The sequence below is a fragment of the Taudactylus pleione genome, unplaced genomic scaffold, assembly GCF_031769625.1.
Source record: "Taudactylus pleione unplaced genomic scaffold, aTauple2 ptg000562l, whole genome shotgun sequence".
Classification (NCBI taxonomy): domain Eukaryota; kingdom Metazoa; phylum Chordata; class Amphibia; order Anura; family Myobatrachidae; genus Taudactylus; species Taudactylus pleione.
The window spans coordinates 3054779-3068409 of NW_028284964.1; the positions used below are offsets into that span (position 1 = coordinate 3054779).

Genomic DNA, 13631 nt, shown 5'->3' on the forward strand with positions numbered 1-13631 from the left:
GGGATGCCTTGGCTCGGGGCCGGGGTATAGGAGGGGGACCCTAGTGCATCCTGGGAGGCTGAAAACTTTAACTCTATGGTGCCCGATGCCTGACGTCATCACCTATACCCCAAGGTATCCTGTGGATACCCTATGGACCCTGAAGTAGAAAAACAGGATTTTGGTACTTACCGATAAATCTCTTTCTCAGATTCCACAGGGGACACTGGAGTTCAAGACACTGGGTATAGACGGTGGTAGAGTAGAGCCTGGCACTTTAAATAATTCAGAAGTGTGACTGGCTCCTCCCCCTCTATGCCCCATCAGCCCCAGTTTAAGAAACTGAGCCTAAGAGGAGACTGAGGACAACAGGAATCGAGGAGAAGGAGAAATCTACAGAAGAAGACCAACTGAGGCACCCACTGCAGGGAACCCATACAGTCAGACAACCATATAATAAACCAACAAAACGGCAGGAACGTAGCGCTGGGCGGGCGTCCAGTTTCCCCTGTGGAATCGGAGAAAGGAATTTTTCGGTAAGTACCAAAATCCTGTTCTCCTTCATCCACTACGGGACACTGGAGTTCAAGACGGTAGGGACGTCCCAAAGCTAACCTCCCGGGTGGGAAGCACCGAGAACTATTAAGAGATTATATAGCCCAAAAAAGTAGAGATATGGTAAGAACTTACCCTTGTTATCTCTTTTACTTTGCGGTCCATAGGGTCCACAGGGCAACCGGTATAGGTGATGCAGAGACATCCGGGCACCTTACGTAGTAAATTCTTCTCCCGGGATGCAACGGGTCTCCCTCTATAACCCGCCCCCGGGCCGGAGGCTCCTCAGTTACGTAACAAGCCAAAGGCCGGAGGAGGATAAAAGAGAGAAAAGAAAGTCTGGCACACACTAGAATCATACTCTCACACAGAAGGAGACGAAAAACAGGTGACCAGAGCGAAGCCCAACTGAATTACGGGTGCGTCAGGGCGGGTGCCCTGTGGACCTATTAGAAATAGAGATAACAAAAGTAAGTTCTTACCATAACTCTTCTTTTCTACTTCAGGATCCATAGAAGGTCCCCAGGGTGACCTTGGGGATGTCCCAAAGCAGTACCTTTAAGGGCGGGGACGCTCCTGTGCAGAAAGGAGAATCCACTGCCTGAAGGGAGCATCCTGAGCGGCAAAGGTGTCAAAAGCGTAATGGCAAGACCATGTGGCTGCCTTACAAAGCTGAACAGCCGAGGCACCACGACGAGCTGCCCATGAGGCACCCACAGCCAGAGTAGAATGAGCAGTAACAGAGGGCAGCACAGGAAGGCCCTCATGAGTGTAAGCCTCAGATCGTCATACGCAGCAATGTAGCCAAAGTTTGTTTATTGGCCGGCCATCCCCTCTTGTGGAAACCATAAAGTACAAACAAGGAGTCTGATTTCCAGAGAACTGGTACGATCCACATAAATCTTGAGGGCACGTACCACATCCAATGAGGCCTCACCTACCGAGAGGTCTGGAGAGTTAAAGGCCGGTACAATAATCTCCTCATTAATGTGGAAACTAGAGTTAACCTTAGGAAGGAATCCAGGGCGAGTTCGAAGCATCGCTCCGTCCCTGTGAAAAACTAGAAATCGGGAACGACAAGCGATCGGAAACTCTTCTGGCAGAAGCAATGGTCAGAAGAAAAAAAAAACAGTCTTAGCAGTAAGCCATTTGAGGTCCACTGAGCCCAGTGGTTCAAAAGGGAGGACCCTAGGGACAACAACCAAATCGCGAGACGCTACAGGAGGGACAAAGGGAGGCTGGATACGAAGGACCCCCTGCAGAAAGGTGAGGATGTCAGGAAGAGGAGCAATCCTACACTGGAATCATACTGAAAGGGCAGAGATATGGACCTTCAATGTAGCAAGGCGGAGACCCAGGTCCAAACCCGCCTGCAGGAAAGCCAACACTCTGGATATCCTAAGCACCTGGGGGGGGTCATAACTTTTTGGATGACACCATTCAAAATAGGTATGCCACACCCTGTGGTAAATCCTGGCAGAGGCAGGTTTTCTTGCTCTGAGCATGGTGTCAACCACAGAACCAGAAAAACCCTTGGACCTTAGGAGGGATGTCTCAAGAGCTGAATGAATACTGCTGATATGGCTGGCAGATGGCCTTCCGCCCATGTCAGAACTGCGCTGCCCCTAAGCTCCGCCCCCAGCGCTTTTAACTGAGCACCTGAAAGTGCGCATTCTGGGAGACCAGGCTACCGACATGGAACGCAGGGAGACTGCAAAAACCTAGTAAAGTGAGCACCAGCAGTAACTGAGCCCCCTGACTCCGCCCACTCAGTTCTTACTAGCAAAAAGCGGGCCGGGCGCTTTCCGTGGTATCCAGCCAGTGTACTGTCTCTAACACTGGCTGGAATAGGAAGGCAAGGCTGACTGAACGCTGCTACATGGGGGAGCGATCACGCACAGTGCAAGCACCGGCGCGGCAACTAACAGCTGGCTCTGTGCAAAAGCCGGCGCGTCTCTCATACAAGCACCGACGCGGCAACAATTAAGCCCCGCTATGTGCAAGGCAAAATGTCTGAAGCTGTAAAATGTCGGGGCTGCGCATGCAGACTCCCGCGCAATTGGAGTAGTGGGACGCAGCAGACTCCCTCTCTGAGCATGGAGGGAAGTCAGGCGTCCTACGTGTGATATGCCGATCACACTGCCCAGCAATTATCTCACCACCCCTGCTAGCCAGGGGTAGCGATTATACTTACAGGCTGCTGTGGCCGGGATGCTGGGCTCAGCTGTGGCGAGTCCTCGCAGGGTCAATGACGCCATTGTGGGCCCCCGCTTCAAGGTCACCGGACACAGGCTGCAGTAGCCGTGGCGGTGCTCTCCCGGCAGCTCCCCCATTGCTTGCTGTGACAGTCTGCCTGCTGTCTGCCTGTCCTCATTCTTGTTTAATAAAAAACAATTTAAAAATAAAAATATATGAAAGGCTGGAAACTGATGTGCTACCGGCTTTCTTGGGCACATTTTCTAAACTGAGGCTGATGGGGGCATAGAGGGGGAGGAGCCAGTCACACTTCTAAATTATTTAAAGTGCCAGGCTCTACTCTACCACCGTCTATACCCCACTGTCTTGAACTCCAGTGTCCCCTAGCGGCTGAAGAAGAAACACTATTGCAACAGTAGCTGCGATCGTGGCCTTATACCAACCATCTCTAAATCAGGCCCTCTATAGGGTGCATGGGCAATATTGAACACACACACATCGAACATGTAGAGAGAAAGACATGCTGGCAGCATAAAGCAACCTAAAGCCTAGAGCATAAACTCCAAGTACAGCGAATAAGGCAACACGATATTACTTATGTTATATAATTTTCTCTGGGCCATGGACCTCTGTTACAGTAAGCCCTCCAAAAGTGGCTACCACAACTTTCACTTTTTCAATCCGTACTTTCCTTTAGAATAGTGGCTTTCGGGACTGGAAGAGTGGTGGCCTTAGCAAGTTGTGCTATAGGGGTGTCCACCTTGGGTTCTCATTTATCTGCAATCCGTTTAGGCAAGCTAAACTTCTGTTTGAATTTTGTCCATGCATCACATCTCATGTTAGCCAATTGCAGAGAAGGAGGGAAGCCAAGTAACGACTACTAATTCCTCTTACACAGCGCACTGTCAGCCGACTCTTGGCTGTCCTGGATGCCTAGTGTCTGTCTCACCAGTCACACCTTCACCACCCCATAGTGTCCACAGTATAGTCCTAATTACTACGAGGGGAACCCTCCAAGTCTTTCTTCTCTTCCTGAGAAGAACCTTCAGAATCAGATACTCCCCAGGAAGGGACTAAAGCAGAACTGATGTTTTTGGGACCCCGTCACCTATACAGGAACAAACATTAGCCAGCCCTTGCACCAACTTAGCCAAGGTTTGTCCCCAAACTAGCTCGCCTGGTGGCATCGCGCAGGCACTTGATGACCTTTGCTTGGGGTAATATCTTTGGAAGAATAATTCGGCTGTAACCCGAGGACCTGCAGCAAGCCACCAGAGCTCAGAGAAAGACCAAGCCAGAGACATCTCCCAGGTTGGTTCTACCTGGTTAGTGTGTAAATAAGCAGCCTTAGATCCGCAATTACACCCTCCCACACACGACAGAGGAGATGGAGAAAGACAGATGCTGGGCACCCAATATCAACCCTTTAGGCAGGTTTCGGTCAATGAACCAAAGACAGTCAAGGAAGACGTCCTATGCTGCCAGGGGTTTAACTTCCACCAGGGCCCAATACAGCAGCTGCCCTCATCTAGTACCCGTCTCCTAACCACTCACCTGGCTGCTTGTGCCTTTTAAATGATTGGTGCTTTAAAAAGGATATTACATTACCCCATTTACCTTCTTTCATATAAATGTTCCCAGTAGGCACCTGTACACCTATTGGTATCCAGAGGGGACAAGTGAGCTTTAGCACGTTAGCGGGCATTTGGAGGGGAGCCCAATATAAACCCATGTGATATTACTCATATCCTCATCTGGACACCTGGAGCAATTTGCTTTCTGACAATGACTAGTAGGAGGCAGTATATGTGACATGCATCGTCCAGTTATATTACAGATTGCATTAAGAGTATTGAGGTTTATTTTTTCTGTGTTGTGATTATATGCAGCGTCTTGTTATTGCTGCCATAATGTTATTTACACACATACTGAGGGAAATAAAACCCTTATGTAGGCTCGGCTTGGACACATCGCTACACTACAGGGTCCCTTTGTTACAGAGAAGACACCACGGGCAGGTTAGCCAGCCTTCTGCAGCAACATCCCACAAGGACCATTTTTACAAGAGACGCACACTTATTTCACTTCACTGAATATATATTTATTTTACACACACAAACACACACACACACACACACACACACACACACACACACACACACACACACACACACACACACACACACAGGTTTTCTTGCTCACCTTCTGCAGCTCCAAGCGATTGTCTTCTTGGATCAGTTTGTTCCGATCTTTCAGATCCTTTTCGGTCAGATGGCCAATTCCTTTCTTCTCCAGAGCCTTTAAAAATACAAAACACCCAACAGATATTCACATCTTCAGTTAACACATAAGAAGAGGTTTCAATGACCACAGTGAAGCAGCCTGGGTGCTACTTACAGCAATATATTTTAGAAATAATAGAATACTAATACAAATATACACAGAGGGGGAGAAAAACATGTAAGAAGTACTAGCTTTCATGTGTTTGCTTTTCCGTATCTGGAAAAAAACAAAAACATGTTGACAAGCAAGGGAGGGCAAATGCATTTATTTCACGTGCATGCATGGTAACTACAGGCGGTATTTGCATGTAACCCACAAATGCTGGTGCAGATCTGGGGCTGTGATGTCGCTTGCAGTGTCCCAAATGCCGCAGCATGACCGACTTGCTGCTGGCGTCTGGGAACGGCGTCACAGAGCGTCCCCGAAAACGGGGGTGCTCCGGCTCAGTTTTCTGGGTGCGCCGAAGCCAAAGGCTGCGTCCTCGGCGGCGTGATATTGCCGGACATCCTGTGTAATCCGATGTCCAACGTTCACGCAGTTGATACAATGCTGCGTCCTCGCAGTAGCGGATCAGAGAAGCCTATTGTAGCGCAGCCGCTGCATACAAAGACACATCGGCTGTGCTATTGCCTCCATCTCTGAATCCGGCCCTTAGATAGGAGTTTGCAGGTGCCACTCCCAAATCTTAATCTTATATCTGCCTACATTGCCGTGCAGTATGGCTTGACCAAGGTACAAAATTACTGGATTTTTTTTTTTTTTTTTTGGTTTGCTCCCAACTCCGAATCAGCACCTATGTGAGAATAAAATAAATATATACAATTTGGAAATTCTTTTTCTTGCAATCCCTTGAAAACATTAGTCAGAGAGACACATTTAAAGAGCACACTTTCCATAAGACTATCTACTTTTGTACACAACTTGCTTATCAAAAAAGTTGGAGTGGCAGGGATTAGAAAACTGGAGCAATTTACTTTTAAAGCAAGAACAGAAATGGCTCGTTGTTCTAAGATATACTCTGTATACAGAGTATATATAACCTCAGTACTAGGCTGCCAATCAACAAACAGGAACATACCCATGGTGCTGGACTGAAACTAAAACCTTGCCAAATTAATATAGTTAAACAGGGCTGTGCCGGGCAGCTGCAAGACTTAGGAAAGAACAACATAACCCAACAACAGCGGTGCCTACAAAAATATTCTCTGAACATGTGAAGCAGTCACATTCTTCTAAAACATTTTCCAGTGAAATAACGGTTGTCGGCAGCACGGATGTGGTTTTTAATGCTGTGTTGCTAAGGAACATCAAAGCCATTTAATAATATGCGATACAATATGAAGTTCTCAGGCATTTGTTTTGTCCTTCGGGATTCACACCATAGGATTTTCTTCCACTTCAAAATCATCCCATCTCCTTAATACGCTGCCCTCTCTCTTGCCAAACAAACCTACTACAGAAACTTCATATCCCCTCCAGTCTAACAACCTACATTGTCACTCATTCCTTCTCTGCCCCCTGCCTCCTTCTACTCCAAGAGAGTCATCAACTCCATCTATCATGATAGCTTCTCCCTACAGTTCCATGTTCCCCACCCCAATGTCACGGGCTCAGAGGTGGTCTCGCTCCGTTTCTCCTGCTTCTGGCCTGCTGTCACACATGCACTCATAACTCCCATTCTCAATAAACCATCTCGTCACCTCCACTCAAACTTTCACTCCATATCGCTACTCCAACACCCTCCCAAACTTGTGAAACTGCTGGTCTTCTCCTGGCTAACAAACAGTCTCACTGCCCCACTCTCTTCTGGACCCATATAGCAATCGGTCTGCCGCAATCTCCACCGAGACTTTTCTCACAAAGGTGACAAATGATCTGCTCTTCACCAAGTACAAGGACCAATTCTATCTGTTCTTACTACTTCACCCCTCTGTTGATTTCCACACCGTTGACCACTCCTAGTAGACATCCATCACTCCCTTGGCATTTGCAATGCCATCCTTTCCTGGCTTACCATTCTCCATCTCTGCCACCCCCGTCTTACCCTATCTGTAAGGGTCCCCCAATGATCAGTTTTTGATTAAATGCATTTCTCTATACCCATCCTCTCTTGTGCAGATCGTTAGCTCACCTCTCTGCTGATGACTCGGCCATCTCCATTTAGATGGCTGAATGATGCCACAAGCTCAACATAAACCCAAACCAACTGGTCACCTTTCCACCATCCATTGTCACATCCTTCTATTTTTCTCACAGTTGATGTCACCCGCTGCCTTTTTACCCATGTACACAGCCTAGAGGTCATTGTAGACTCCATTTCCAGTCCCTTACGCAATCCCGTTACCTCCACTTTCGCAACAATACAAGGTTCACCCTTTCTCTGCCAGGTTGTCACCATGAGCCTCATCCACGCTCTTATTTCCTGTCTTGATAATTCCAGTCTCCTCATCTCTAGCCTACCACTCACTCGCCTCCCCCCTGCAATCTGTTCTGACAGTGGTATCACTGATAATCCTCTTCTCCATTTATCTTCTGCCGTATCTCTCTGTAAAGCCCTCTGCCAGCTCCAAATTCCTTCTAGAATTTAACTTGTGCCCATCACCCATTAAGTCCTCCATTCTGCTAGTGAACTTTACGTCTCCTAACACCACCTCACAGGACTATGCTGGCACTGCTCCCCATCTTGGGAACTCATTGCCCCATCTAAATGGATTCTCCCCAAGTCTTCCCATAAGTCTCACCTCCTCTTGCCTTCCTACGCTGTACCTGTTGTAACTGCTACTATCCAACATCTCAAGCTGTATTGGGTTCTTACTGATTCAATTGTTTTCTAGCTCCAGTTTGTATAACTGATGTAACTGCTTCTATGCTAATTAGTTCCGTTTAGGGAACCGATGCTTGTACAGCGCTGCGGAACCTGTGTCGCTTCATAAATACACAATATCACAAAGGGCCACATTTAATGAACATCAGTGTTTATTGCACGGGTAAAGCTCTGGGTTTAACGCCTGGAGCTGTTCAATCTTTCTGCATTTTCCCTGCACGGTAAATCATAGATTCTGCGTTAAGTGCATAAGTCTTGCTGATTTGTTTTCCCCTCACAGCTCCTGAGGCAGCGAGAAAGAAAATCTACGTTAAGTGCACACCCTGAAGACTGACTGACTATTCGCTACAGGGCGAACCCCGAGGCTGGTTGAATCTGCCCCAAAGTGTTTAGAGTGAGCGCAAGAGAGGCTTTTTTTTTTTTTTGAATGGTGTGTTAAGGTTTACACTGCAGTTAGGCTTTCTTAGCCAATATAAAAATAGAGATTTTTTTTTTTATATATATATATATATATATATATATATATATATATATATATATATATATATATATATATATCTGCATGACAAAAGTAATAGAAGCTAAACTCAAATTCATAAGAGGATCCAGCAACCGGTTTAACCATTGCTTGCTATACAAATAAAATTAAAATACACATGTGGAGTGGCCAGGTGAGTGAGGCCAGTTACGGGCACTGCTATAGTCTACTAACCTATTGCTCTGTAAGAGGAGCGGTCTACTTTCAGACATTCCCCTATCATTACTCCCAGGCAGCAGTCACGGGAGAGTATTTAATCCAATACGATGGCTGCTAAATGGGTTGGGTGAAGGCACCACATGACCAGTAACGACGCTATTTTCCCCTCGCTCCTCACACAGGTGCATAGGAAAGTCAGCGATGTTTGGCTACTGTATTAAGCGGTAATGTACAGCGCTGTGGCACATTGCGCTGAACTAAATCCCTTAATTGGCTGCAAGTTGTGGTTAATACTTAAATCCTGCAACAAGCTTTGGTCAATAGAAGGCCTCAGCTAATAAGACATATTCTTCAGGACTAACCTTGCCCCAGATGAAAGTGCCCAGCAAGTTGTTATCTCCGAATGGGTTGTCCGTATTGGTATATCCCATATACTCCTCTCCCCAGCCCATTTTCTCTCGCTTCTTCCGCTCTTTGGCCTCTTTCTTGGCTAATCGCCTGGCTCGCTTTTCCTCTGGCGTCTCCATAGCCTTCATCACCTCCATTTGTTGCTTTTTGTCCTCCTTCTGTTTCAAGAGCTCCTGCAGACTGAGGCCTCCATTAGGCCCATCTTCTGGGCTCTGTGACCTAGCTGGTGATAATGACGAGACAGACGACACCGAACACCTTGATTTTGACCTTCCTCTCTCTCGGTTTCTCGCTTTGCCACAGACTTCTTTCTCTGATTCGGACGACGAATGGACAGGTTTTTGTCTCTTCTCATCTCTACCGCGTCGAGATTTTTTTTTTTCACCTGAGTTTGACCTCATAAAAAAAAATAAAAAATTATAAAGACAAGATGAAGGCAAAATTGTACAATTGCTCAATTAATGTTCAATTCTAGCACCCTGCACCTGTCACAACCTGAGCAGTTCCTCTTTCCTGTCTGGGGTGTTGCTCTCTGCTCTGGTGCTTCTAGCACACTCAGCTGATGCAACAAACTTCTCAGATACAGAGCAGAGTGTGCTAGAAGCACCAGAAAAAGAGAGCGACACCCCAGAAATGTATCTGGTTTTGTGCAAACTGAAAACTGACTTTGTAAGTGGTTAATTGATTATTAGATTTTGTAATTTATCTATTAGTCCCTTGCTTAAGAATTATTAAAATAAAATGCTGCCTACTAAACAACCATTGGACGCATTTTTACTGGCCAGGGAAATGACAAACTGTATGTAGAATGTACTGGCGGTAGCACTCTGTAGGCTGTAAGAGTTAAATATTGGGTGCCAAGTCTAATGGTGCCACGTTTTTACATTAACAAAGCCGATCTCACAGCAAACACTTGTGACATCCCATCGGTTTCCTAGAGGAGTGAAAACTGTTCTAGCATTGTGAACTACTAAAGCAATAAGATACCACAACCAGGTAGGTGGTTGGGGAATTGGGAGACAGTCAGTTGATTTTTTTTTGTGGTGTAGGCTGATGCGAGGTCTTTCCCACTGGGGACATGCAGACTGGCACGAGGCTTTTCTCCGGGGGGGGGGCAGGTAGGCTGGCGCAACGCTTTACCCGCAGGGGCTATATAGGCCGGCGCCAGGCATTTCAAGAAACAAACTCGCTACTCGCAAATCGCACCTAATAGGATTGACCCCTGTGTGTGCAGCTAATTATGCAGCGGGCAGACTAAAGCATTTCACACACTCAGCATTCAGAGCCCTTCGAGTTCCTGTCTGTTTTATTCTTAAATGCACATATACCAAACCAGGGCCCGTATTCAATTAGCGGCGAAAAGTCGGAATCCGCGAAAAAGTATAGCCGATTGCGACTTTGCCAGACAGAAACTCATCTCCGTATTCAATTGCAAACACTTTTCATGTACGCGAAAATCACTATTTTGGGGTGCAAAGGTGGGGAAACCACTCAGCACCCTTGGGACAGACCCCCAAAGGATAACAGTCAAAAAGCACCTTTAAAAAAGTGAACACCCCCAAAAATAAAACACTGAAAATGGAGGCAAAAAAGTACAAAGTGGGGGTACAAACATAAAAAGTAGCGAACTAGACTTTTTGGGGGGTCTGCAAGTATGGGGGAGGTGTTTCTTTTGATTGCAGGTGTTTGCTTAAGGTGCGTTTTTTACAACTTCACTTTAGCAATTTTTAAATATGCTTGCACCCATTTTCAAGTACCCCAAATTTGACAGGACTACTTATTTTCTCCCCCCCCCCCCCCCAAAAAAAAACCGCTTAATGCTATTCTTCACCACTTGTGCAAAGTCGCTAATTAGAGGCAATTGGACCAACTTAAGTACACCCAACCGTTTATTTAGGGCTAACCAGGCACTACGACATTGATCCCCTATGTTTCTGCATCTTTTTTTTTGGGGGGGGGGGTTCATGCTATTTTCCCCGACTCTGACACCACTTTTCGCCTATTCTGCGTTTGCGTGTCTTTTGGAAATGACTAGGGCGAATCGCGGGTACACGCACGATAAGTTTCCGCGGCTAAAATACGCGATGTAGGTGAAAAATCCGGCAGGCGAAACTTTATCTCGTACGTGAAACTAATTGAATACAGCCCTTTGTGTGGTTATTTTGTGAGTTCAATGTATCTGAACAGTTAAATAATATAATTTCCAGTGCAAATGGGCTCTTATTGCTGAAGTCACTAACCTGGCCCAGCTTAGCCTGCAATAACTTGTATTTTCAGTTCATACTAAGAGGGGTATTCAATATGGGAGCGAAAAGTCCGTGCTGGACTTTTCGCTCCACATTGGAGATTTTTCTGAGATAAAGTATCGGGCGCGCGCCCGCTTTATCCCCGTATTCAATATAAGATCTACGAAAACGGGACCTGGCGAAGTGGGATTTGCGATAAACTACGAAATTTTCCTGAAAAAAATGGTAGGACCCCCCTAAAGCTGTAAAAACATGGGGGATCACTATGGGTACCCCCGTTTTAGCCTGCAAATGAAAGTTGGGGATTTAAATACAGACGGTGTAATGGTTAGCGTTACTGCCTCACAGCACTGAGGTCGTTGGTTCGATTCCCACCACGACCCTACCTGTGTGGAGTTTGTATATTCTCCCTGTGCTTGCGTGGGTTTCCTCCCACACTCCAAAAATATACAGGTAGGTTAATTGGCTCCCAACACAAATTAACCCTAGTGTGTATGTGTGTGTGATAGGGAATATAGACTGTAAGCTCCACTGGGGCAGGGACTGATGTGAATGGCCAAATATTCTCTGTAAAGCGCTGCGGAAAATGTGTGCGCTATATAAATAACTGGTTATAAATAAATAAATAGCTGCGGCAGGTGCTTTTTTCCCGACATTGAAGAAGTGATGCAGAAGAGCACTTAGGTTATTTTTTTCGTTTTTTTAAGTGATCCCATCAAATTTGGGGTACATGAAAATGGGTACTAGCATATTTTTATGTCCCTAAAGTAATTTTTTTTAAATTCTGCAACTGTGCACCTGCCGCTATTAATCTATTCTAGAATACACCTGCCGCATACATGCAGAATAGCCCTGAACCTATTTCCCTAGTTTTAAACAATTTTTTCCCATTTTTTTTTTTTCACTCCAATTTTTAAATACATTTTTTGGGGTGTCCCTATTTTTTTTTTTTTTTTTGACACAGTTCATTTTAAAATGTCATTTCCAGGGGTGCAGGCTATTTTTTTTAAGCCTGCACCCCTAAACTCCAATTCTGCACTTTTTTTCGACACCTATTCAGTGGTGAAATGTTATCCCCGTTTTTTTTTTTTCAAAGACTTTTCGAACCTGCGAAAAGTCTTTGAAATTGAATATGGTGTAAAACTAAAACATGCGATAATGACGTTATAGGTGCGAAATTAACGCAAAAACTGAGTTTTCGCTCCCATATTGAATACCCCTATATGTGGGGTTGGGAGGATTCAATTCACCAGACTGGCTGTATGGAGAACACAATATAACATCCTCCATGTATGTAAGCGCTAGCTCCTTACCTGGACTTTCTGTGCCCTTTCTGCTTACTTCCTGAATGGTTCCGACTGCTGGAACGGCCCTGGTGCCTCCTTCTGTCATTGTTATCCTGACTGCTGGAACGGGCCCGATGCCTCCTTTTGTCAGTGTTCTCCTGACTGCTGGAACGGGCCCGGTGCCTCCTTTTGTCAGTGTTCTCCTGACTGCTGGAACGGGCCCGGTGCCTCCTTTTGTCAGTCTTCTGACTGCTGGAACGGGCCCGGTGCCTCCTTCTTTCAGTGTTCTCCTGACTGCTGGAACGGGCCCGTTGCCTCCTTTTGTCAGTGTTCTCCTGACTACTGGAACGGGACCGGTGCCTCCTTATGTCAGTGTTCTCCTGACTACTGGAACGGGCCCGGTGCCTCCTTTTCTCTGTGCTCTCCTTACTGCTGGAACGGGCCCGGTGCTTCCTCTGCCCGGGACTCTCACGGTTCCGGTGCCTCCTCTGCCCCGGGCTCCCCTGACTGCCGGAACGGGCCCGGTGCCTCCTCTGCCCGGGGCTCCCCTGACTGCCGGAACGGGCCCGGTGCCTCCTCTGCCCGAGGCTCCCCTGACTGCCGGAACGGGCCCGGTGCCTCCTCTGCCCGGGGCTCCCCTGACTGCCGGAACGAGCCCGGTGCCTCCTCTGCCCGGGGCTCCCCTGACTGCCGGAACGGGCCCGAGATGGATTTCTTTCTTTGCTGCCGAAACGTTTCCAGTCCCGGCAACGAGACTTCCTCCCCCCGGAATCCGAGCTGCTGGACCGCTCCGAGCTCCGGCTCCTCCGCCACCATCTCCCAGAGCGGCCGGTCCCTACCGGAGAGGGGGAACCCGGCGGCATGCCTGCGACTGCGTCCTCACTGGGGTCCTACTGCCTGCGGCGCCCCCAGCTATGCCGGATGCACGGAGATATCCGTACTAATAGCACACCATGGGGAACACTGAGGAGGCATCATCCACCGCGGGGAGCTGCTGACAGAGGGCCCGATTACTGCTGCTGTGTGTAACAGGCACATCTACGGGCAGCTCTAGGGTCCATACAGCGCCCCTCCCTCATTCACTGAGGAGCACCGCCTCCTGGCACCGCCCTCATACAGCGCCCGTCCCTCATTCAATGAGGAGCACCGCCCGAGCA

General features: G+C 47.3%; 1 protein-coding gene across 1 annotated transcript in view; it reads right to left on the bottom strand.

The window, feature by feature from the left end:
- The window catches only part of CACTIN (cactin, spliceosome C complex subunit), a 33506-nt gene extending 19964 nt beyond the window's left edge, over nucleotides 1-13542 (bottom strand). The window contains 3 exon segments of the mRNA XM_088452995.1: nucleotides 4933-5028; nucleotides 8897-9338; nucleotides 12502-13542. Of these exon segments, the coding sequence (XP_088309121.1) occupies nucleotides 4933-5028; nucleotides 8897-9338; nucleotides 12502-13337 (1374 nt within the window). The 5' untranslated portion in view covers nucleotides 13338-13542.
- Between the last annotated feature and the right edge of the window lie 89 nt (nucleotides 13543-13631).